General features: G+C 33.9%; 3 protein-coding genes across 3 annotated transcripts; 2 read left to right on the forward strand and 1 right to left on the reverse strand.

Annotated features, from left to right (window-relative positions):
* Positions 1-180: 180 nt before the first annotated feature.
* On the forward strand, positions 181-7,739 carry LOC117720467 (olfactory receptor 52Z1P-like). Its single transcript, XM_076939662.1, has 2 exons — positions 181-313; positions 4,484-7,739. The coding sequence occupies exon 2, from the start codon at positions 4,515-4,517 to the stop codon at positions 5,469-5,471; it is 957 nt and encodes a 318-aa protein (XP_076795777.1). The 5' UTR covers positions 181-313; positions 4,484-4,514; the 3' UTR covers positions 5,472-7,739.
* A 1,630-nt stretch (positions 7,740-9,369) lies between these two features.
* Positions 9,370-12,203, forward strand: LOC117721243 (olfactory receptor 52Z1P-like). Its single transcript, XM_034519827.2, has 2 exons — positions 9,370-9,488; positions 11,200-12,203. The coding sequence occupies exon 2, from the start codon at positions 11,221-11,223 to the stop codon at positions 12,181-12,183; it is 963 nt and encodes a 320-aa protein (XP_034375718.1). The 5' UTR covers positions 9,370-9,488; positions 11,200-11,220; the 3' UTR covers positions 12,184-12,203.
* Positions 12,204-18,215: 6,012 nt separating this feature from the next.
* Positions 18,216-19,734, reverse strand: LOC117693752 (olfactory receptor 51V1-like). The gene has a single exon (XM_034484503.2). It carries the CDS (start codon positions 19,553-19,555, stop codon positions 18,614-18,616), a length of 942 nt encoding a protein of 313 aa, XP_034340394.1. The 5' UTR covers positions 19,556-19,734; the 3' UTR covers positions 18,216-18,613.
* Between the last annotated feature and the right edge of the window lie 3,835 nt (positions 19,735-23,569).

Below are 23,569 nucleotides of genomic sequence, written 5' to 3' on the forward strand. Positions count from 1 at the left end.
TTTGTTTGTTTGTTTGTCTTTATTTTTCATTGCTTGGTTATGGTTAGGCCTTAATTAAGGATCCAGGTCTCAAAGCACCATGCTCATTTTCCTAGATACCTCAATTCTACCAGGGTTGGCTTCTAGGGAATGACAATGCTATATAACCTGCTTCTGAGTGAGTGTGTGTACTTAAATCCAGGAAAGACAACCTATCTCACATAGCATCAGAGAGTCTACAGTTGCTAAGTAAGAAGTGTAGGAACACCTAGAATTTCACACTAGAAAGTTGGTGACTGCTATTTTTTGACAGTATTCTGTGTGTCATTTCAAGGTAAGTACATTCCTAACTCCTAGGAAAAAATATACCAGATTTTAAAGTCATGGCTGCTCATGCTATGACATTTCTTCAGGACAGTGACTTTAGCTGTACCAGTAGAAGGAATGGGAACAAGTCTCACTCTCATGACATAGTATTTGGTATAAATGGAGTGGGTTAAGCAGTAACCCAGAGAGAAAGGAAAAGTGATGTTAATTTCCAGAAACGTATGGGAATCCTGGTCAATACTCAGGTCAGCATTAAATAACTGGAAGTGAGAGCTAAGCCTCTGAGAATCATGCTATCTCTGCTAATTTCACAGGATCTGAATTTATCAGCAGTATCTAAGATACTTTCCATGACCAATTTATTTTTGCGAATTCAATAGTTTCATTATAGTATTTTTTTGGTTTTGGTTTTGTTTTGTTTGTTTTTTGTTTTTTGAGACAGGGTTTCTCTGTATAGCCCTGGCTGTCAGGAACTCACTCTGTAGACTATGTTGGCTTCAAACTCAGAAATCTGCCTGCCTCTGCCTCCAAGTGCTGGGATTAAAAGTGTGTGTCACCACTGCCCAGCTTCATAATAGTATTTTATCACACAATCATTGAAATACATCTGAGATAAAATTACTAGAGTGAGTGTAAGAGATGAAACTCTAAATAAGGATACTTGACTATAAACAAGAGTAAACAGATTGGAAGAAGTAAAAACAGAACTGTTTACCTAACCAGTACCAAATTCATAGGGCAAAATATTTTCTTGACCAAAGATGCACTTTTTCATTTGACTTCTGGGCATTGTGTTCATCTTGGAGAGTCATTAGCTCATCAACCCATATAACCTTACTCTGCTAATTAATTGTGTTCTTTTTTTGTAGTAGTAGTCTGTCTCTCTGATGGATTGTTCCTTGTTCCTGGATTATTGGTGATATAGATCAGACATTTTCTCAGAAAAAAAAAAAAAAAAAAAAAAAAAAAAAAAAAAACCTTTCTTTTTATCATCTCACTAAAGGCTCCTCATTTTAAATAGATAATTGTCTGTGGTTCACAACACTTTTTTTTTTTTTTTTTTTTTTGCAATTAGACATTTTCTAAAAGCTTGAATTTTTCATTTTTAATTAATTTACCTAAAAATTTTATGCAATGTATTTTCTAATAGTCTTTACCCTCCCCAACTTTTTCCTCATTGTCCCCAGCTCCCTCCCCACTCTTCTCACTCTCTCTCCCTAATGAAAAAAAAAATAACAAAACATGAAAATCAAATAAAAGCAATAAGACACACATGCATACACGGATGCATGTGCATATGCACACAAATTTAAGTCCAAAACTAAGCTAAACAATGACACACACATAAATACATGTGGTTGGCTCTTTGTTGTCCAACTTCTGGGCAAGAGGAATGCCATAGAGTGTGATTGATATACACAGTGCTACTGCCTTGGAAAACACTAATTTTTTCCTTTCCCAGTGGGTTTAAAAAGCAGATAGCTTCTTGGTTATGGGTAGAACTTTGTGTCTATTTCTCAGCTCCCAGGTCTTATGTATCCTATTACAGTCTCTGTTCATTCATGTGTTTCAATACTGTTGCCTCTGGATAACATTATTTTCTTGTAGTCATCAACTACCTCCAGTACTTACAATCTTAACAACTCTCTTTCCTCATAGATTCCTGAGCCTTAAAAGGACAGTTTTATAAAGACTTCTTATTTAGGTCAGGATGTTAAAAATTTCTTACTTTCTGAACATTGTCAATTATGGGTCTCTTAATTTCTGTCAACTCAAAAAAAAGCTCCTCTGATGTAGGTTGAAATGATGAACTGATCTGTAGATATAGCAACATGTTCTTAGTAGTCGTTTCATCACTATGTTCCTATAGCAGAATAATAGCTGTACATTTTTCCCTAATGGCTCTAACCTATCTTGTCTCAGGTTCTTGGATACTTTGGCAGTATTAAGTATGAATTTCATTTCATAGAGTGTTTCTTAAATCCAATCAAACATGTTTTGTTACTCTCCTAACATTTATGACACTGTTACACTCATATATCTGGCAGGCAGCTCATATTGATGGTTGTAGGATGTTATACCTGGGCAATATACACGATTACCTTTCTACTCCAGTAGCATGTACAGTATGCTCTAATAGCAGCATGACACCTAGTGAGTAGTGGCGGTGCATCCACTTGGACACCCACCAGCTTAGTTTCTCTATGTTTGATAATATAAGTGAGTGATGTTTTTACCAATAGAGCCTTGCTGTTTGGTTGTAGAGGGTAACTAACAACCTTGGCAATTGCCTATAAGTTTTAAGGGGTTGGCTTATGGGCCCTCTTTGGCCAACAGGTGAATAAACTTTCTGAGTGAAAGTTTAACTTGGTGGAATAAAATGTCTAGTTTGTGTACTTTCTACCCCATTATTTGGTGACTCTATTTAAATTTCTCTTATATAGCAAATATTTTAGGAAATTCTGCAGTAATATAGTTGTCTTACTTTTCTAAATGTCTTTAGAGTCAGTTGAACCTTCCCATGTTCCCTACTATACCCTGTACTGAAATTTTCCTCTACATTTAATTCTCCTCTTCTAGTGTCCCTTTGGTAAAGAGTTATCTCACTCAGACTCTTGATTCTAGCTCTATTCATTTTCTTGCAAATTTCATAACTTTGTTTTTTAAAATAGCTAAATAATAACATAACACTTTGTAAATGTATCACAATTTCATTATTCCTTTATCAATTGATGGATATCTAGTGTGTTTCTAATATGGCTATTATAAATAGAGCAGCAATGAACATGGATGAACAATTATCTCTGTAGTAAGATATAGAATCATTTGATTATGTACCCAAAGTAAATAGTAGAACTAGGTCTACTGATAGATCAATTTTTATCTATTTTTATATGCTGTATAAAACAAATAGGTATTTGCTTTTATTTTATTATAAAAATATGTTTCCAACTTAGTATTTCCAAAAATCTTACACATGTACCTTAGTATTTTCCTTAGAGTTGTTTCATTTTGTGTCAATGGGTAGTGGGGTCCAATGCCCACATTCATTGACTTGTCTTTCATCATGGTATATGTTTAATTCCAAAATGTGCCTGCTCAGATCCTTCCCTCAATTTCTTTGTCACTTAATTCTTCTGACATAGACCAATCTGAGGCCTTCATATCTTTTACATTTAAAAGAAAACAATCCCAACATTCTTTAGTCCTTTGTGCTGTAGCGTTTCTTTACTTGGATGACTGTCTTCCCACTGTCACCAGTAATGGCTACTTACTGCTGTCAGCCGTCCGACATTTGAAACACTTCATAGTTCAAGAAAGCTTGGCCCTCATTAATCCATTGAAAGTTTTAGAAAAATTAGTTATGGTTTAATGTTTACTTTCATTCTTATTTTCAATACAATAATTTAGTAGATAAATCTGATAATGGTTATTATGGTGGTGATGATTACAGCAGTGTAATAACAAACAATAACATCAGTTCCCCTTCAAGATAGTTGTGAAAGACCCCCGAGAGGACAATATGTTCAATATATTCTGAGGTAGCTCTAAGGTAATACTCATGTATTGCTTTAGCCTGAAAATTGTGTACTGTGATCATGTAGCAAGAGCGTATTTTCAGTGTTACACTTACTAAATACAAGACTCTGCAAAGCAAGATTTTGGACATTTTTACTTTCTAAGAATATTTTGCTAGAATAAGGAAAATCACATTGATTTATGAAAAAGTTTTCATTGGAGTGCAGGATTGACATGGATCTCAGTAATACTGGGCTCCTAAAAAGACAATAAGAGGATCCTGACCACTACAATTCTAGGGCTTCAGGAAAGAGTATTTTGATTAAGAATCATGAAATGAACAACAAAATAAAACCAGCTATGATATGCAAAACCTTCCAGGCAACCATGGATGTGCACTTTGATGCTAAAAACAAAACATTTAGTACAGTATCTAAACTTTACTTCAATATTTAAAGTTTGGTTCTTTTAAGTATAATCATCACCTTTGTCAACAGTATATGTTTTCAAGTTTTTATATTAGTGTTTGTAAACTCTGCCTGGTTATCACTGAATCATGAGTACCAGTCCACTGTTAGTTTAGTAAGTACATAAAGTGCTATTTCATAATAATATAATAAAAATAATCATAGTTTTTATAATTTCTATTTTCCTTCAGCTCCAAGAGTTAGTGTCTGAAGACAGAGGAAATGACAATGTCTTCAAACCGCACCAACCTTAGAGACATCTGGTACACTATGATTGGGATCCCAGGATTAGAAGATATACACATTTGGCTCTCCATCCCCATCTGTTCAATGTACATAGTGGCTCTAATAGGCAATACCTTATTAATACTCCTGATCTTCACAGAACACAGTCTTCATGAACCAATGTACCTCTTTCTCTCCATGTTGGCCCTGGCTGATATCATTCTATCTACAGTGACCACACCAAAGGTTCTTGCCATCTTTTGGTTTCAAGCTGGAGGCATTTCTTTTGCTAGCTGTGTGTCTCAGATGTTTTTTCTGCACTTCATGTTTGTGACAGAGTCTGCCATACTGCTGGCTATGGCATTTGATCGTTATATAGCCATCTGCTTTCCACTAAGATATACTACCATACTAACTCCTTCAGTAATCTGCAGAATGGGCATCGCATCTCTGACTAGAAGCTTCTTCATCTGTTTTCCCTTGGTCTTTCTAGTTTATCGACTCACCTATTGTGGGAGGAACATTATTCATCACTCATACTGTGAACATATGGGCATTGCTAGGTTGGCCTGCGACAGTATCAAAGTCAATATTTACTATGGAATGACGGTGCCTTTATTTTCCATAGGCCTAGACATTATGCTTATCATCATCTCCTACACCCTTATACTTCATACAGTATTTAGAATTCCTTCTCAAAATGCCCGACTCAAGGCTCTGGGTACATGTGGCTCCCATGTCTGTGTGATCCTTCTGTTCTATACACCTTCTCTCTTTACCTTTTTTGCTCATCGTTTTGGGGGCCACAGCATACCACGCCACATGCACATTCTGTTTGCTAACCTCTATGTGGTGGTACCCCCTACTCTCAACCCTATCATATATGGAGTGAAGACAAAGCAAATTCAAGACAGGTTTTTCCAGATGTTTTCTTTCACTAAGGCATGTTTTTGATATAATCATGTAAGCTTGATCTTGATGTTATTTATAGGAACTATATAACTAAAGAGAACCTAACATTTCTCCTGAAATCTTATGTCATGGTAGCATTAAGAATGAGAATGACAGTCATTTTGAAGTAAAAATAATAATGTTGTGTTCTTAGTTGTCTGAAGATGGCTTAATTTCTGTTCCATATTCAGGTCACTTTTAATATTCCCCCGAGAACTAAGAATAGGGCCGATACTCTCAGACCAAGCAATTGAAAGCAAAATTCCCATATCTACTTGTAAGATATTCATCCTATATTTTTGTATAAAATAGGAAAAGATAATATTATACTTCAAAGAAAATTTAAATTCCATATTAGCAGCATGGCTTAGACTCTAATCATTTATATTCTGAGTTCAAGATGAGAATTTTAGATCTTGTTCAGTTATGGTCCTATTACTCTTCCTGAGCTCTTGAATATTTATCTGCAACAAATACATATGCAAAAGTAAATATGAGTACATATATTCTACAATTTGAAAGCTTAAATACAATGAGATGCATAAACATCCCAAAAGTGCCAAGCATAAATTGAAAATAATCTGTGTATTATTTTACTATAAATTGAAAACCAGTCTGCATTGCATTTCATTAATACTAAGTTTTCCAGAAAGAAATAAATCTTTGTTTCTCTTCCTTTCTTAGACAATCCGAGATCATGCAACATTGAAATATTCATAGTCAGAACAGTAGTACAAAATAGAGAAGATTCAACTGCATTAGCACATATGTGAATTAACTTATTGAAATTAATCAAATTTCTTTCTCCCTAAGTAAATGAGAAAAGATTAGTTCCCCTCTTGGTAATTAAAGGTGATAGTGTAGACTGCAGGATTCCAACCATTTTCATATTTACAATTAATAACAGCGATAACAAATATCCACTTGGAAGTAAATGTCATGATAGGATGTCAGGGCATAAAACAATAAAGTGAATAAATATGGAGTGATCCCAAATAGTCACTAAAACAAGAACACAAGTGACTCTCCAGCTTTTATACATACTCACAGCATTGAGGGTGAAGGTGAACTTAAGAATAATGTCATGAATGTCCTAGGTATATTTGTTAAAGATGCATCTTAAAACTGTGCTACGGTAGAATTGTCACAGAAGTTGCAATTAAGCTTTTGTTCAGAAATAAAGCTTTAAATTTTTTACAGAGAAATGAGTAATGTTTGCATAAAATTAAAAAAGAAAATATCATTTATATTATAGAACTGTTAAGGAAAGACTTTACCAAAAATAAATTTAAAACTAAATATTAATATCTCTTTTACAAGAAACGTATTGCACTAACATTGTATTATTTTGTGATTATATAGGTGGCTAGTCCTATTTTCTTCATGTGGTATAGTCTTAAATACAATTATTATCATGTTATATAGTCTATGAAACATCCAATTCACCCAATAAAATATCCAAGACTTTAGATTTCCTTACTATCATTGTGTTGTAAAATGTGTTTAGCTCTCTGATTGTAGTGTTTCATCAGTGACAGGAGTAGTGTAAGACTTTCCTTTTGCAGAAGCATTGACAGAGTGTTATGGTGGCTGTTTGATAATATCTAACTCTAGGTAGCAGTTATTAATGGACAAGAATAAATAGAATTGTTAGTTCACAATTCATATTTTTCAAAATTCAAATGTAAATATTCAAAACTAACAACAACTCTAGCGATGAAATGTACCTATTAATGTCTATCAGTAAAGTTCACATCTACTTAGAAATTAGAAAAAATAGAATTTTTCTGATCACCAACACCATTACTGTAAGTTTAAGAAGACCTTAGCACTGAGCATGTAAGCGTGGAGAAAACAGGCTACACCAAAGGGATGTGTACAACTTTATCTCAATTCTGAGGATGTTAATTCTTTGTATTTGTATGAGCAAATAACTAGAGAGTCAAGACACTATACACTCCATGCTATGAGAGAAATTACAACAGTTTCTGGCTGCTTTTTAATCTTTTTGTCAAATAAGTCATAGTATGGGTTGTTGCCTTTGATCAGAGTTTTTGTGAGTTTGTCCAACATTTTGTCTGAGAATGATGTTATTCTCACCCTACACATTCAATGTGCCTTTGGTTTTCAGTTAATTTGTTCAATTGCTTGATTGTTTGCTTTAATTAAAGTATCTTTGGGACTATAAACACTTCCTTATTTTTCCTCAACTCCACTGAGCATTTAATCCCTTGGCAGTGTAAAAGCTATATGACAAGTTCTGGAGTGAGTTCTGGGTGCCTAGATTAAGGAGATACAACCTATCTCACAGAACCCAGCATTACAGCATAGAGGAGGTAACAACATTCACTTGGAGAGTTAATGGTTTCTGCCTTCATAGGATATTTTTTAATATCTTAGATTAAGAGCATCCTAATTCAAATTAGAGATACTATTGGTCTGTCACCTCATGCCTTTTCATATACAGTTGACCATGAGAGCTGCTCTAATGATCCAAGGTTGGGGAGAGAAGTCTATCTTTGACTATCGAAGTTATATACACTATCAATGCATGTAGTTTAAGAGAGGTCAGACAATATGCTTTGATCCAATCAAAGCATCATTGAAAATGTTTAATACCATTTCAAACCCGGGCGGTGGTGGCGCCCGCCTTTAATCCCAGCACTTGGGAGGCAGAGGCAGGCAGATTTCTGAGTTTGAGGCCAGCCTGGTCTACAGAGTGAGTTCCAGGACAGCCAGGGCTACACAGAGAAACCCTGTCTCGAAAAAACCAATAATAATAATAATAATAATAATAATAATAATAATAATAATAATAATACCATTTCAAACAGATGTTTTTTGATGAGGGATAATTAGCTAAGAATGTTAATTGTGTACAATTTCCAATATGTATGCAAACAAATATAAGGTTAGTGATAACTCTGTCAGTACTCAATTGCTGGATAGGTATCCATGTGAGAAAGAATACCTTGTTTGAGATTCCAAGCCCCCTACCCCAGTTTTCTGTGTGCTTTTCTTATTACATTCTGTTCTCTAATTTAACCCCCTCCCCTTAAAAATAAAGTACAGCAGAAGCTTGCCTTACTAGTTTAAGACAGTAAACTTTTATTTAAAAAATAAAAACACAGAAGGGACCTTGTTGTGGTGAGTGAGGAAGCCTGAGTTCCAGCAAAAAAAAGGCCTGGAATTACCAAAATTTCACTTTTTTTTTTTTTACTTGCATTGTAAGTTTTTGGAGATAGCATAGTTTTGATGCAGGTTAAAAGTAAAATGAGATATAAAACAGAAACAAGTGCTTTGAAGTGATATAATTAGAAAGAAGATGAAAAGTTAAATATATACATTTAAGTAACCAATCCATGCACAATAAGATTTACAGTATAATACAGATTTGTTAATTGTCGTTTATGATTTCTCCTGGCTAGTTGCAGAATCAGTGGAATGCAAAGCCTTTTGTGGACTATTTTCTTCATCAGGGTAAAATTGATTATTAGGGAGAAAAATGAAATGATGTGCATTACAGTATATTGGTGACTCCCAGTTCAGGGCTTAATGAATGGGATGATAAAGGGAGCTCAAATAAGCAGTGCGAGTACCAAGCCATCTCTGCTTCATAACCACTGGTTATCTAAGATGTTCTCTATGATAAAATGCTTTATGTTCCCTGGAGATATATTTTAATATGAATATACATTTAGAAATGTAATACTCTGAGTATAAATTATAAAGGTGGGCACAACACATGAAAGTATGATTGTATAAGCTTGGCTGTGGACCAACAAAAGGAACAGATTGGAAAGATCAAGACCTGGAATTATTATGTACCTCAATATTATCAAAAATTAGGAAGTGTCTTCTAAGCAAATCTGTTTTCTCATGTGTGATGCTACCATCTTGCAGAGTCATTTACTACCCAGTATATCCTCTAACCGCAAGAAAGCTGTGCATCTCCTGTGATGAGACCCATTGTCTTTACCCTGAACTCTTCCTGGAATTCTGAAGAGAACAACTATCCAAGTGAGAAATCTGTTGGCTCTTAGATGAACTTGTACAATCTCTCTCTTTGTTGAAATGTCCTTAGTTCTACTAAAATAAAATCCTTTAGGTTCTTGTGCATGCATGCCAACTCCAATCATCTCAGTATTTGGAAAGCCATGAAAGAAAGATTGATTCAAGGTAGTTTTGGGCTTAAAAGACAAAATTGCTTCAGAAAAGCCATCCTTCTGTAGCATGTCTTCTAGGATGTTTTACAACAAATAGATAAAAATTTTCTGGCATGTGCTTGTAGTGCACAACACTTATACAATCAATTTTATCTCTTTTCGGAAGCTGTATTATTTTAAAAACATTCTGAAGTTAGTAACTATTTGCTTTTGTTGTATTAACAGATATGGATTAAATATAAAGTTTTTTAAAATCTTCCACATGGTTCATTGTAATTTTATAAATTTTGTTTCATCTCAATAGAAGAAGCAAAAAGCACTTTTATTGAATTTCCTTTATCATGATAGAATTTTAATTCTATAGCTGTCTGATTGTATTGTTCCTTCAATTCATGACTATCTCATGCCCCTGGCTTAAACTAAGAGAAAATTTTCTGATATTCATTTATTACCCCAAGTTATGTTTTGCTATACTTGAGTGACGATCCTTTTGACAGTTACCTATCTGGTAAATTTCTGCTGTTCACAGTCTTGTGTAACCAACATTTGTTAACAGAAAATGACTTGTCTTTCACTAATTCTTTTGAATTTTTCTCATGGTAACTGAATATAATTTTTATTTCAACTCTTATTCAATATAACAATAATGATGACATTGATTAATGATAGTGATAATAATACTAGTATCAAGGGAATATTGTGTCATTAAATAAAATTATCATATCAATATTAAAATAAGAAAACATAGTAGAATGCACAGATATTTGACAAACATGGAATATGGGATATATAGTATAAATATGATATTAGCCAGTGAGAAAGACAAGGTGTGCTGAGTTAGAACATGGTTAATGAATGTTTAGCAGAAACACACACAGATTACAATCATGAAATACAAAAGCATAGTTGTGAACTTAAAATGTTAAGCTAATGTGACACTGTATACAGTGAGGTTTACCTATAGTCTTGGCTTTCTTTTATTCATTACAAATTGATAAAAAATAAAAAGGAGCAAACTCCTCGATGACATGTTGCACATTAAAGTATGGGAGTTTGGTTGTCATTGACTCAATAATATTTCTATCCAAAAGATTAATCTGGGATATCAGGATGGCAAAGTGGTCTAAGGCAACAGTCTCAAGCTCATCTTTACAAAGACCACTATAGAATCCTGACTATATCTCAAAAATTCCAGAAAAGAATAATGTGCTAAACCTTAGAAATAATCAATCAGGCAAAAGCATTTTACGGACTTTTATTTTGATGCTAACCTAGTACTTTTGAGAACAGTTTCTAGAATCTATGTCAAATGAATTTGTTTTGTACAATTATTACAGTTTCCACTAAAGCCATTAATACAAGTGTTATAAACTTGGGTTTATTTTCCTGTTCATAAAATATTTCTGTTTTGTTATTTATATATTACGATTGATTGAAACATCATAGCCTATTTTACTATTTTTCTTTTTAAATAATTCTTTCTCAAGTAATTTCTGAATTGCTTTTTCAAGAAATTAAGACAAAGATAACCATGATTCATCATTTTTTTTCATCACCATTCCCAGTATCAGAAAAAAGAGTAAAAGATGACATCATCAACATTTTCAAATAACACCAATCTCAGAGACATTTGGTATACAATGATTGGGATCCCAGGACTAGAAGATGCACACATTTGGCTCTCCATCCCCATCTTTTCTATGTACATAGTGGCTGTTGTAGGAAATGCATTCCTAATATTGTTGATCTCCACTGAACATAGTCTTCATGAACCCATGTACTTTTTTCTATCCATGTTGGCCCTGACTGATATCTTCTTGTCCACTGTGACCATTCCAAAAGTATTAGCAATCTTCTGGTTCCAAGCTGGAGGCATTTCTTTTGCTAGCTGTGTGTCTCAGATGTTTTTCCTCCACTTCATCTTTGTGACAGAGTCTGGTATACTGCTCTCCATGGCATTTGACGGTTACGTGGCTATCTGCTATCCACTAAGATACATCAACATTCTAACCCCATCTGTCATCATCAAAATGGGCATTGCATCTGTGATCAGAAGCTTCTTCATCTGCTTCCCACTAATCTTTCTTGTTTATAGGCTCACCTATTGTGGGAGGCACATCATTCGTCACTCATACTGTGAACACATGGGCATTGCCAGGTTGGCCTGTGACAGCATCAAAGTCAATATTTACTATGGATTGGTTGTGGCTCTGTTTTCCATATGTCTAGATGTAGTACTTATTATTGTCTCATATGCTCTCATACTTTGTGCTGTGTATAGAATACCTTCCCAAGATGCCAGGCTAAAGACTCTGAGTACATGTGGCTCCCATGTCTGTGTCATCCTGTTGTTTTACATACCAGTTTTCTTTTCTTCCCTTGCTCACCGTTTTGGAGGTGATAGCATACCATTGCATGTTCACATCCTCCTTGCAAACCTCTATGTGGTTCTACCACCCTCCCTCAACCCCATCATTTATGGAGTAAAGACCAAGCAAATTCAGGAGAGAGTTGTTCAGTTTTTTTCTTTAAAGAAAGTAATTTGTTGATGTAATACAAACCATGTTGACATAAAACAGTTTAAGTTTTTACAGTTTTTACATAAAAACTTAAAAAATAAAGAGCACTTGAAGATATTGTGGAAATATTTTGGTAACTTAATAAAATAATTACAAATTTTAGTAAAATAGTCAATGTTAAATTCTTATAGATTGTGTGTCTTTGGTTCAAGTCAGTATTATTGTTTACTATGATCAAATAATGAATAACAATAAATTATATGGAATGCATAAAGTCAAAATATTTTATCACATCTATTCACATCTCCATTTATTATATTTTCCTTTATATAATTGTTTAAAATATATAATTGTTATATGTGTTTTAGCTACCTTCTCTCAGTTTCTCTATTGTACAATAATGTAAAGTACACATATAGTAAATTTTTCAATTAGTTAGGCCTAGACAATTGTGATATGCATTTCCTTACAGAGCCATTAACCCTGATCAACAAATGCAAGAGAAATTTTAATCAAAACTATTTCAATATCATACATTTTATATCATTAAAATTAGTTTCTTACATAATTGCCATCAATGCAACCAAGTAAAATATGAAATCAAGCAAAAATAATATATTTGACATGACATTATCTTATGAGACTTTAGCAAACATATGCAAACTTTCTTTTGGTCTTTACATTATAGTACATGACACCATACCCTGTGTTACCCATCTTAACTTACCTAAGGTACTAGTGAGCAACTTTGAAATGATATATTAATAGAAATGCTTAAATTTTGTTACAATTTTCTGTTAATAAACTTGATATATATGATTTAAATTTTGTTTAAAATGCTCACAGTGAAGAAGAGAAATTAACCTTACAATAATTGTTTCAGTTTCACATGTCTATTGATCATTTTGGTCTAAATGTTTCCCTGAGACATTGGTTTTGTTTTAAGTGTTTTTTATTAATTTATTTATTTTATTTAAATTACTACACTGTAACTATCTTCAGACACACCAGAAGAGGGGATCAGATCCCACTACAGATGGTTGTGGTTGCTGGGAATTGAACTCTGAACCTCTGGAAGAGCAGTCAGTGATTTTAACTGCTGAGCCATCTCTCAAGCCCCCCTCCCCCAGTATTTTCTTGAATATCTATGTTAGTATAGTTTCAGATAAATGGCCAGAAGGTGGAGAGATGATTCATTCTCAGCACCCATGTTAAATATTTTAAAGCTGTCTGTAATTACAAGAGATCCATCAACTTCCTCCAGTACCCATATATACTGGAATAAGCGCACACAGACACATCCACATAAGTAAAGATAAAAATCAATCTGGTTTAAAAATAAATGGTTCTGTTTACAGAAACAGGCTTTAGCAACTGACATTTTTAACAACTATGGATCTTCAGAAGAGTTGAACTGGCAAAGAGACAAAACAAAAGGAGTGTCTCTGAATCCAAGTGCAGGAAGGAGTTTGACATCCAATGAATGAATGGTTCAGTCAGAACCCACACAAAGAGAATATAGCAGTCTCTGTGTGGACATTTGTGTGTGTGTGTGTGTGTGTGTGTGTGTGTGTCTGTGTGTGTGTGTGTCTGTGTGTGTTTGCACACACATGTTTGTGTGTGGGGGGGTATGAGTATGTGTGTCTTTTTGTGTGTTAATATGTGTGTGAGTGTGTGCAAGTGTGTGTATGTGTGTATGTCTGCTTTCATCTTTTGTTTTTGTTGTTTGCTTTTTACTCCTCATTTTCAAGCTGAAGAAAATAAACCCTAATAAGTCATCATGAAATATAACAATTGAATTCTGCACCTAAATGATGGACTTCTACAGACTGTGGTGACTCCAGAGCATATGTTTTCATTGATTAGGAATCTATTACACATATGTCATGAAACTTAAAATTATGTTGTACAGCATTCATAGTAAAAGGAAACTAGAAAAATTGATTTGAAAATGGCAACTGTTTTTAAAGGATGAAACAATAAACTTAGTACAGGTAACTATGTCAAAATTATGCAGAAAATAAAATTAGACAAAGTAAAAATGGTAAACAGAGGGACTGAAGAGGTGACTCAGTGGTTAAGAGCACTAGCTGCTCTTCCAGAGGTTGCAATTCCCAGCAACCACATGGTGGCTGACAACTATCTATAATGCAACCAGATGCCTTCTTCTGTGTGTCTGAAGACAGTGAAAGTGTGCTCACATATATAAAATAAATAAATGATTTTTAAAGTGATGAATCAAGAATTCTGTGACTTTGAATAATTTTATTTAGTAAAATAAAATATATCACTTATCAGAACATATAGTTTCTAGAATATAATGTGGGCTTATAACTAAGCATTACATTAGTGAAAATCAAAATTCTGCTTCTATTTTAAAACCTATTTTAAAGTAGGTTTTTATTATAAGAAAGTTTCTTATTATAAAATAGGAAGCTATTTTAACTTTCTATTTATTTTTAATTGCAAACATGTGTATGAAACACTAATATTAGTGACTGTGAAATTATAAACATCCTATAAGTGTTAATAATCACTTATTGTGATACAGTAGTAAATGCATTTAACTTTCAATTGTTCTGGTTCATGTTGGACTTAACAGTTGTTTTACAAGCTGTACATTTGATGGAAGTTCTACACATGTCATAAATGACTTAGAAGTACTAGTCATGTTGTGAATCTAGGAGAAGAACCTCCAACCATCACCCCATTAAATCAGCATAATCACTGAATGTTTCCTCATATCTACAAATAAGTATAATTTTTACCATTCATCAAGGAAATTTATCTTAGAGACAAACAGTGATTATCACAGAAAATCAATTATAAGAAGGAGTTGTGGAGCTCAATGCCAATAAATGCAACTGCAAAACAGCTCCTGCACCTAAGGGTTGGTGAACATTGCAGAAAATAGGGAAGGAATCTTATCAGAGCAAGAGGATAAGGGATTTTTTTTTTTAGTGTTTTATTTTTTATACGATACTATATTTACATTTCACTGAGACATTATCTCCTAGTAATGACAGAAACCACACACGTTAGATCTCACCAAATAATTGTCCAAACATGAAGTGAACATGGACAACAGCAATCAACATGCTAAAGTGGATGAGGGAAAGCTCGTGAGATTTCATCCTCATGAAGAAGTAAAGGCAGATAAGGAATGCGGAGAGAAGGAAAACTCACACTCCCCAGGGAAGAGCACAGTAACTGCTTATCCAATATCAAGTGTTTAACCCTGAAAATGTACATACAAGTAACAGTTTAGAAAATGGGCAGGTTATATTTAAGAATCTGTATGTACACACAGACACATACATGCATGTAAAATTATTGAAAAAAGAGGCCATCAATTTGAAAAACGGCAAGGAGGAGTATATGAAATAGTTTGAAGGGAGGAAAGGGGAAATTATATAATTATGTTGTAACCTCAAAACCAAAATAAATAATGAAGATTGGTTAGCTTTACTTTATAAATAAGAATTGTCGAGATTGTTAAAGCACCGTAATCATAGGCTGCTGACTGAGAGAGGATGTTGTGTACATTTGCATATATTCTGTATAGAGGGGGTCCACAGTCCATGTACTTCTTCATTGTAAGTGCATTTTGATCTTCGAATGTAATTAGATTTTCTTTCCTTTCTCTGGAGTCCTGCTGTTTTTAGTTTCTAATACAGTAAAAGCTGGAACTGGGATAATGAGGTAGAAAACTCCTGAAGACAAAACAGAAAGAAACTCAGCAGAATCTTTCTGTCATGAAAAGATAAAAAGAGACACAGGCACAGAAAGGTAATGGAGACCATATATTCAGTTTCTCAGGCTCGGCAGGACATTTATTGTTATTGTTCACATTGTTGGACTATGAGAAGATAGATCTTCGATGTATAGCAATGATACAAATGGCAATATATCATTTTCTGCTTGACTATCTGAATAAAAGCCCCTGACACACCATATCAACCATGGCAGAGAGATAGTGGAGTGCTGATACCCATGTAGCATGAATAGTACAAGAAAGGATGAAAGAAGTCTACATTTCTTCTCTTCTTCTAAAGCATACGAGGTCTCACAGTTCTTCATCCCACTGTTAGAAACTCACAAAACATGGCCACTTCCTACCCCTGAACTTGCCAAGCTCTGAAGGCTTTGAGCAGGTGAATATTTATGCAATATTCCTGATGTAGATGTCGTAGTCTGCAAAGGGAGAGAAAGTAGGCTTCAAAGCTTAAGGACTTTGGCTACAAATGAATCACTGAATAGAGGGGAAAAAAGCCTATTACAGTTCAACAAAAGCCACAGAAGCACTCTATCACTGAGGAAAGAAAAGAGGTGCAAATGTCAACCAGATAATCTGTAGGCAACACCAAAATTAAGATGCAGGCGTGCCTGGTCCTCTCACAGGATCCTAAAGATAGACCAGCTTTTATTTTAGTGCTTATGACAAGAGATGCATGTGGTTGTGAACTAAAGAGACCTGTGAAGGAAATGGATACTTAATACAGATTATCAACTTCCAGTGAGCAGAAAGGTGGTTTAACTAATTTAGAGTACACAAGCCAAGATAACCTATAAGTTTAAAGCATGGCTGACTCTTAGAGGAAAGGATGGGGTTTTAGACATATTCTATATAAACAGAATATTGAAGAAGAGTTAGCACTACAAAAGCACATAATAAACAGAAAGTATTCAGCAGCAAACTTCAGATAATAAAGTAAAAATATTACCACAAAAGAATTGGTTGTATTATAATATTGGCTCAAAAATAATGGTCTCAATGTTCTTGAAAACTTTAAATTCTAAACTTGTAACATGAAGAACATTTAAATAAAGTACAAGAGTCATAAAAAATTAAGTATGCAGTAAAATAAAATAGCACCTGTAGCAAGACTGCTATTAAGTACGTAATCTTATTCTTTGGTGAGGCTCTTTCCATTCATGATAGTAAAGATATAAATATTTAAAATCAGAGCTGTTAGTAAGTGTGTGTCATAACTATCCGAAGATCATTACTGTAAGTGAAATAAAGAATGCCAAAAAATTATACTGATACTATGCAATTTATATGACCTTATTAACACCAAAGCTATATGACAGAAATAAGCATATGCTGTGAATTTGAGTGAGTATAATAACATATAACAAACACTGAAATTTGGACAAAATATTCATCACCTTGGCTATGACAATAGATTCATGATAATAAATACTCTCCTAAATGTATTCCTCTTTTCCTATCAAATTATATATGTACATCTTTTAGTAATCAGGTTATTTGGAACTATACTTCAATAACCCTGCTTGAACTTAGTGAAAAAATGTTGTATATAACATTTTATATTTCTTGTAAATTATATAAATATTTTAAAGAAAATTACATTAACAAAGACATGGTACATGCCTTATCATATGTAGCTCATTGTTAGGTTTTTTTTTTTTTTTGGCTTTTTGTTCAATGTTTTATAACTTTCACTAAATATTAGACCAGTTTGCACTAAAAGAAACACAATGGAAGCAGGAAAGCATAATCACTGAAAATAAATGAAGCAGAAAATATATCCAAATTTCATTATAAAATGCATTTGAGATATCATTCATTGACTGGGTGAAAATGTAATGATAGAATAAAGAATAATATGTACCTGAGAATTTTCATGGAGATATTAAGTTAAAAAATTATAGTCACAGGAATGTTTTACCTGTCACTAGAGATTTAATTGAGAGAAAATACAAATCAACAATATTTTTATATGATTTGAATGATCTACCTATGGTAGCTATTACTGGCATTATCACAAGTGTCTCTGTTACCCTCCATAGTGTGGAGACTTGGGAAGCTGTGGGATATTGGTCAACACAGAACTGAGATTATTTCTTTTGTTTATTTAACTACTGTTAAGTGACTAAACAGTCCAATCTCATAGGCTTCTAGTTTCTTACATTCCAAGTGGCTGAACCAATTGGCAGGACTTTCTGAATACCATAAATAAGTTGTTTAGGTGAACAAAACAGATTGAGATAATGATCAATACGAATTACTAAAAGTTTTAAAACCAAAGATATCACCTTCATAATAGATAAAAGAAGAAATAAACATATTCAATTAGCCACAAAAGTTATAGATTTATATTTGAAACTATATTTAGAGAAAGATTTTATGAATAAATAAATAAATTTGATAAAGAAAGTGGGATATAATGTTTATTTAAAATTTTAAAAGTTAAAATCAGGTTTAAATGATGATTCTGAGTACATTTATTTGCATAGTCTAGTTTGTGACATTAACTACAGTGCTATAAAAGTCAATTTCAACATCTTAAAACAGCTATGAGAAAAGGAGAAAATTTACAACATGGAGTCATTAAACTCTAGCTAGTACATCTAGTTATAGTTACTTACTGAATTTCAACTTCTGTAAAACTGCATGTTGACCTTCAAATATATTCACAGAAGATCTAAGGTTTTAGGTTCCCTTCAAGAACAGTCTCTGAATTCTCACTCGTATCTGTTGAGTCTTAATACTGTATATAATGGGGTTCATCAAGGGTGGGAAAAGAATGTAGACGTTGCCCATGAGGACATGAACCAGAGGAGAGAGATGCTTCCCAAAGCGGTGAACCATGGTCAGACCAATGATGGGGATGTAGAAAACCAAAACAGCAGAGATGTGAGATACACATGTTTGCAAAGACTTGATTCTCTCCTCCCGGGATGCAATAGATAGAACTGTGTGCAGGATCATAATATATGACATTAATATGAGCACTGAATCCAGCAACAGGTTGCTGATCACCAGAGCTAGACCATAGATGCTATTGAAACGGATGTCTCCACAGGCCATTCTAATCAAGTCTTGGTGCAGACAGAAAGAGTGAGAGAGGAAATGAGGTCTGCAGTAATTTAAGAACTTCAAGCGAATAATAACTGGAGGAATAAGCATAGAACTCCTACACAAGATGGCCACTCCGATTTTCATGATTCTCTCATTGGTTAAGATGGAGGAATAGCGTAGAGGGTTGCAAATGGCAATGTAGCGGTCAAAGGACATGGCAAGGAGAACAGAGGACTCCATGAAGGACAAACCATGAATGAAGTAAGACTGTGCAATGCAGGCATCAAGGCTGATCTCTTGAAGGAAGCCCCAAAGGATGCCCAGCACCGTGTGCACAGTGGACAGCCCCATGCACAAGTCTGTGAGGGCTAACATGGCCAGGAAATAGAACATGGGCTGGTGCAGGCTCAGCTCAGTGCGAATCACATGAAGCACCATGCAGTTTCCCAGGAACACTGTCACATAGATTATGGAGAATGGGACAGATAGCCAGAAGTAATAAATCTCTAAACCAGGGAAACCAGTTAGAGCAAACCTGGAACTAGTGAAGTTTGTGACAGAGAAAGCCGACATTGTTAGAGGATTGAAAATACCTTTGGAAAGATTATTGGATGTAACTTTTCAATGCTATAATTTCTAATGATGTGTACCTGGTTTTCAGGAGAAAATAATATATAATACAATTTTCATAACTAGCAAGATACATACATGATCCTTTGATGGTATCATGGCGAAAACCTCTTGTCTCAACACAGACCTTTCAGTACTAGTGTTAAGGGATGCCAGAAAACCTGCGAGTTTTATGCAGGATCTATAACACCCATGGGCTTATGGGATTTAGCCTGTAGAACTGTCTTCTAGGAGTCTGCCCAGTCCCAAAGAAAACAGTGTTAAGTCACTCATTTGGTATGACCCACGAGAGAATTTTTCTCTCCAGTATAACATCTGGGTCTTTTACTTCTTCCAAGGTTCAAATGATCTCGATAGAATTGAACTGTTTAAATTGATGTATTTTTCAGAATATTCTATATATATTTTATGATATTCTATATAATTATATGTAATGTTATCTACTATATATATAATACAAATATTAGTGGAATCTGAAATTTCAGACTTGTATGACAGTTATCAAATCTGCTTTAAATTATTCATCTACATAATGTTTTCTTTATTTTTTCTCTATTTTTTGTGCAACTCTTTGCTATATGAGATTTTTGCATTTCATGGTATTGTCAGTTAGTAAAATTTTCAAATGTAGGATAATATAGTTGGCCTAAAGTTTGAAACAAGTATTTTATAATATCTATCTTAGCTGTGCCTTTGTTATCTGTTCAAGAAAAAAATACATAAGTACATAAAATAATGCAACCACAAAACAAAACAAAACAAGAACAACAAAATACCTTCGAGTTTGAACCTGATCATCATCTGTATGCATATATATATGTGTGTGTGTGTGTGTACATGTGTGTATGTGTACATATATCACAGAAGAACACTAATAATTCTGCATGTTCATTGTATGTTTATGAGTTAACACACAGGCAGTTCTTTGCTTATGAAATTTTATAAATTATTACAATTTGGAAAAATAATTTGAGGTTTTAGAGTACAATAGGAATTCCATAGACATTTACAAAAAAGAATTTATGGTTGTGAAATTAAAAACTTTTCAAGAGTTTAGTGACTTAAATTTTGAACAAGTTCAACAGTTTTAAATAGTAAGAAATATTTAAATCTTACATTCACATAGATTGGCTTCATCCTCAAGATAAAGCTCATTGTTTACTGAGTATTGTTGAGAGAATGTAGTTTATAAATACAAAAAAGTGAAAATCAACAATCAACTGTCTTAATGTATTCTCTTAACATTAATCAAGTCAAAATGTCAGTGACTAATGCAATGTTATTTTTCAGCTATAAGGCTAAGTCACTATGATCATAAAATTAGATAGTCTAAAGTATGGGAAAAAAATCCCATTTTTTTGTACATCTTTTCCAAGACACCAGTGACAGGATGGATCTTTCCATTTAGTGATGTTTAATCCATGTTTCTATCAGATGTAATTCTGTAGGGTACAGGCATATATTAGGAAACAGTATCTCTTTGTTATAAACGCCTTTGTTTTGATGGATTTTGTGTTTATTCCTATCCAAATAAAATGAACAAAGAAGTGGACCTGTAATACTGAACAAATATATCATTTAGAGTAATATGATAATATTTGATTTTAAGCTGTTATCACATATTCTGGGTCAGTTATCTTTATAAAAATATGGATTATTTTATATTTAATTTAAAATATAATCTTCTAAATTCATTTGTAAGAATGTCTATAAGTGCCTGGAAAATTTAACAATGTATCTATCAATTTTTTCCATAAATTTCACTTCTTTTGTATTGTTTTTGCATATATTTATTGAATTTTAGTGTATGAACATAACATTATTCTTTCCTAAAGAATTTCCCATTAAGATCTAAAAATATTTTTATTTATGTCATTGACTTATCAATATGCATTCATTATACTTACATTATTAATTTGTTTTCCCAAGCTTTGAATTTCTAAAGTTGTATACATGATTTGTATGTATATAAGGTTTACATTATGTAAATGCTTATTTATTTTTGAATTTAACACATTTTAGTGAAACACTGTATGTGTATCTATTTCATAATTGTTCTACCTGCATGAGGCTTAATTTCTGTGTTCCAAATGTAAGTGTATGACAAATATATAATAGCTAGCTTGATTCCTTCTATTATTAAATATCTTGAAAAATCTTAATATTTTGTTCATTATCCCTAAAGAGTAATACCAGCCAAGCAACATCTCAGATATTCTTGGAGAGATACGAATAATAATGCAGTAATTACTTACTGCTCTAAAGAAAAAGAGTAACAAAGTGCAACACACAGAAATGTTTAAACTAATCATAATATTATAAAAATATTTATACTAATACACATTCATGCTATTGCTAAACCAGTATCCATGGGAAATACGAATAGTGAAATAAGAAAACATTGCATAGATAATTATAATGTTCATGACCAATTTACTAATAATTGAACTGATTTAAATACAATTAGATTAGAAAATAATGTTTAGTATTATACTCTTCAAGTATGGTACATACTCACGAATAAGTGGATATTAGCCAAATAAGTACAGAATACCAGGAATACAGCCTACAGAACTCAGGAAGGTTAACAACAGAAAGGCCCAAGGGAGGATGCTTCAGTTTCACTTGAGAGGGAGAAGAAGACAATCACAGGAAACAGAGGGAGAAAGGGATCTGGGTGGGAAAGGAGAGGGGGAAAAGAAAAAGAGGAACATGATCAGATATGGGGCAGGTGGGGGAGGCAACAAAGAAGCCCTGAGGACCAGCAGAATGAATGGAAATATGCAACCTAGAAGGGTGGGAGTTGGAGGAACCATCTAGAATATAGTAAAGACCTGTGAAGTGAGACACTATCAGGACTCAGAGGCGGGGAGGGGGGCACCTTAGATGAAATGCTCAACAGTGGGGGGAGGTAACTCATACAGTACACCTCCAGTAGAAAGACAGGTCAAGTGGAGGGATGGGGTTGCCATCCCACAGTCAAAATGTCAGACACATAATTGTTCCTGTGTAAAAGTTCTGCAGGGACAAAAACAGAGAAGAGACAGAGAAAGGAGGTCCAGTGACTGACCCAAATTGGGACCCATCTCACGGGGAGGCTGCAAGGACTGACACTAGAGCTGATGCTATGGTGTGCTTACAGGCAGAAGCCTAGCTTCTCAGAGGCTGTCCTCTGAGAAGTCCAATAAGCAGGGCTGTCCTCTGAGAGGCCCAACAAGCAGCTGACTGAGACAGGTGCAGATACTTGTATCCAACCATTGATCTGAGTCCAAGGACCCCCTTGGTTGAATTAGGGAAAGGCTGGAAGAAGCTGAGGAGAAGGGCATTCCTATAGGAAGACCAGAAGTCTCAACTAACCTGGTCCACTGATATTTCTTAGATACTAAGCCAACAACCAGGCAGCATACACTAGCTGGTCCGAGCCTCCAACACATATACAGCAAAGGACTGCCTGGTCTGGCAGTAGGAGAAGAGGTACCTTGAAAGACTTGAAGCCCCAGGGTGTGGGGAGACCTTGCAAGGGAAGGGGCATCCTCTTGAAGACAAGGGGAGGAGGAATGGGATGAGGAACTGTGGAAAAACTGACGAGGCAAGGAGTAACAACTGGACTGTAATAAACATAAATATAGTAATAAAAAAAGTACTTAGAAATTTAATAATAAAGATACTTTGAAAATACAATTTTTTATTAATTAATTGATTTTGGTAGAAAAAATTTAGATCTTAAAAAGTTATTTTTACTTCTTTCCTTCTGAAATGGTACTCACAGTAGCAATGATATATAAGCAGAAGGTTTTACTATGAAAAATGGATAAAGAAAATAATGTATCAAAGCAAAATTGATTGTTATTTAGGCTTAAAATAGAAAATATTGTTTTGTGTGTCATCATGATACATGTCATGTCACATATCACATAACACATCATGTTATCATAGCACAGAAGTCATTGTACTATG

This window comes from Arvicanthis niloticus, chromosome 1, assembly GCF_011762505.2.
Source record: "Arvicanthis niloticus isolate mArvNil1 chromosome 1, mArvNil1.pat.X, whole genome shotgun sequence".
NCBI lineage: Eukaryota > Metazoa > Chordata > Mammalia > Rodentia > Muridae > Arvicanthis > Arvicanthis niloticus.

Bases quoted from the DNA above. Each gene is read 5' to 3' on its own strand.
- LOC117720467 (XM_076939662.1), top strand. From the start codon at position 4,515: ATGACAATGTCTTCAAACCGCACCAACCTTAGAGACATCTGGTACACT.
- LOC117721243 (XM_034519827.2), top strand. From the start codon at position 11,221: ATGACATCATCAACATTTTCAAATAACACCAATCTCAGAGACATTTGG.
- LOC117693752 (XM_034484503.2), bottom strand. From the start codon at position 19,555: ATGTCGGCTTTCTCTGTCACAAACTTCACTAGTTCCAGGTTTGCTCTA.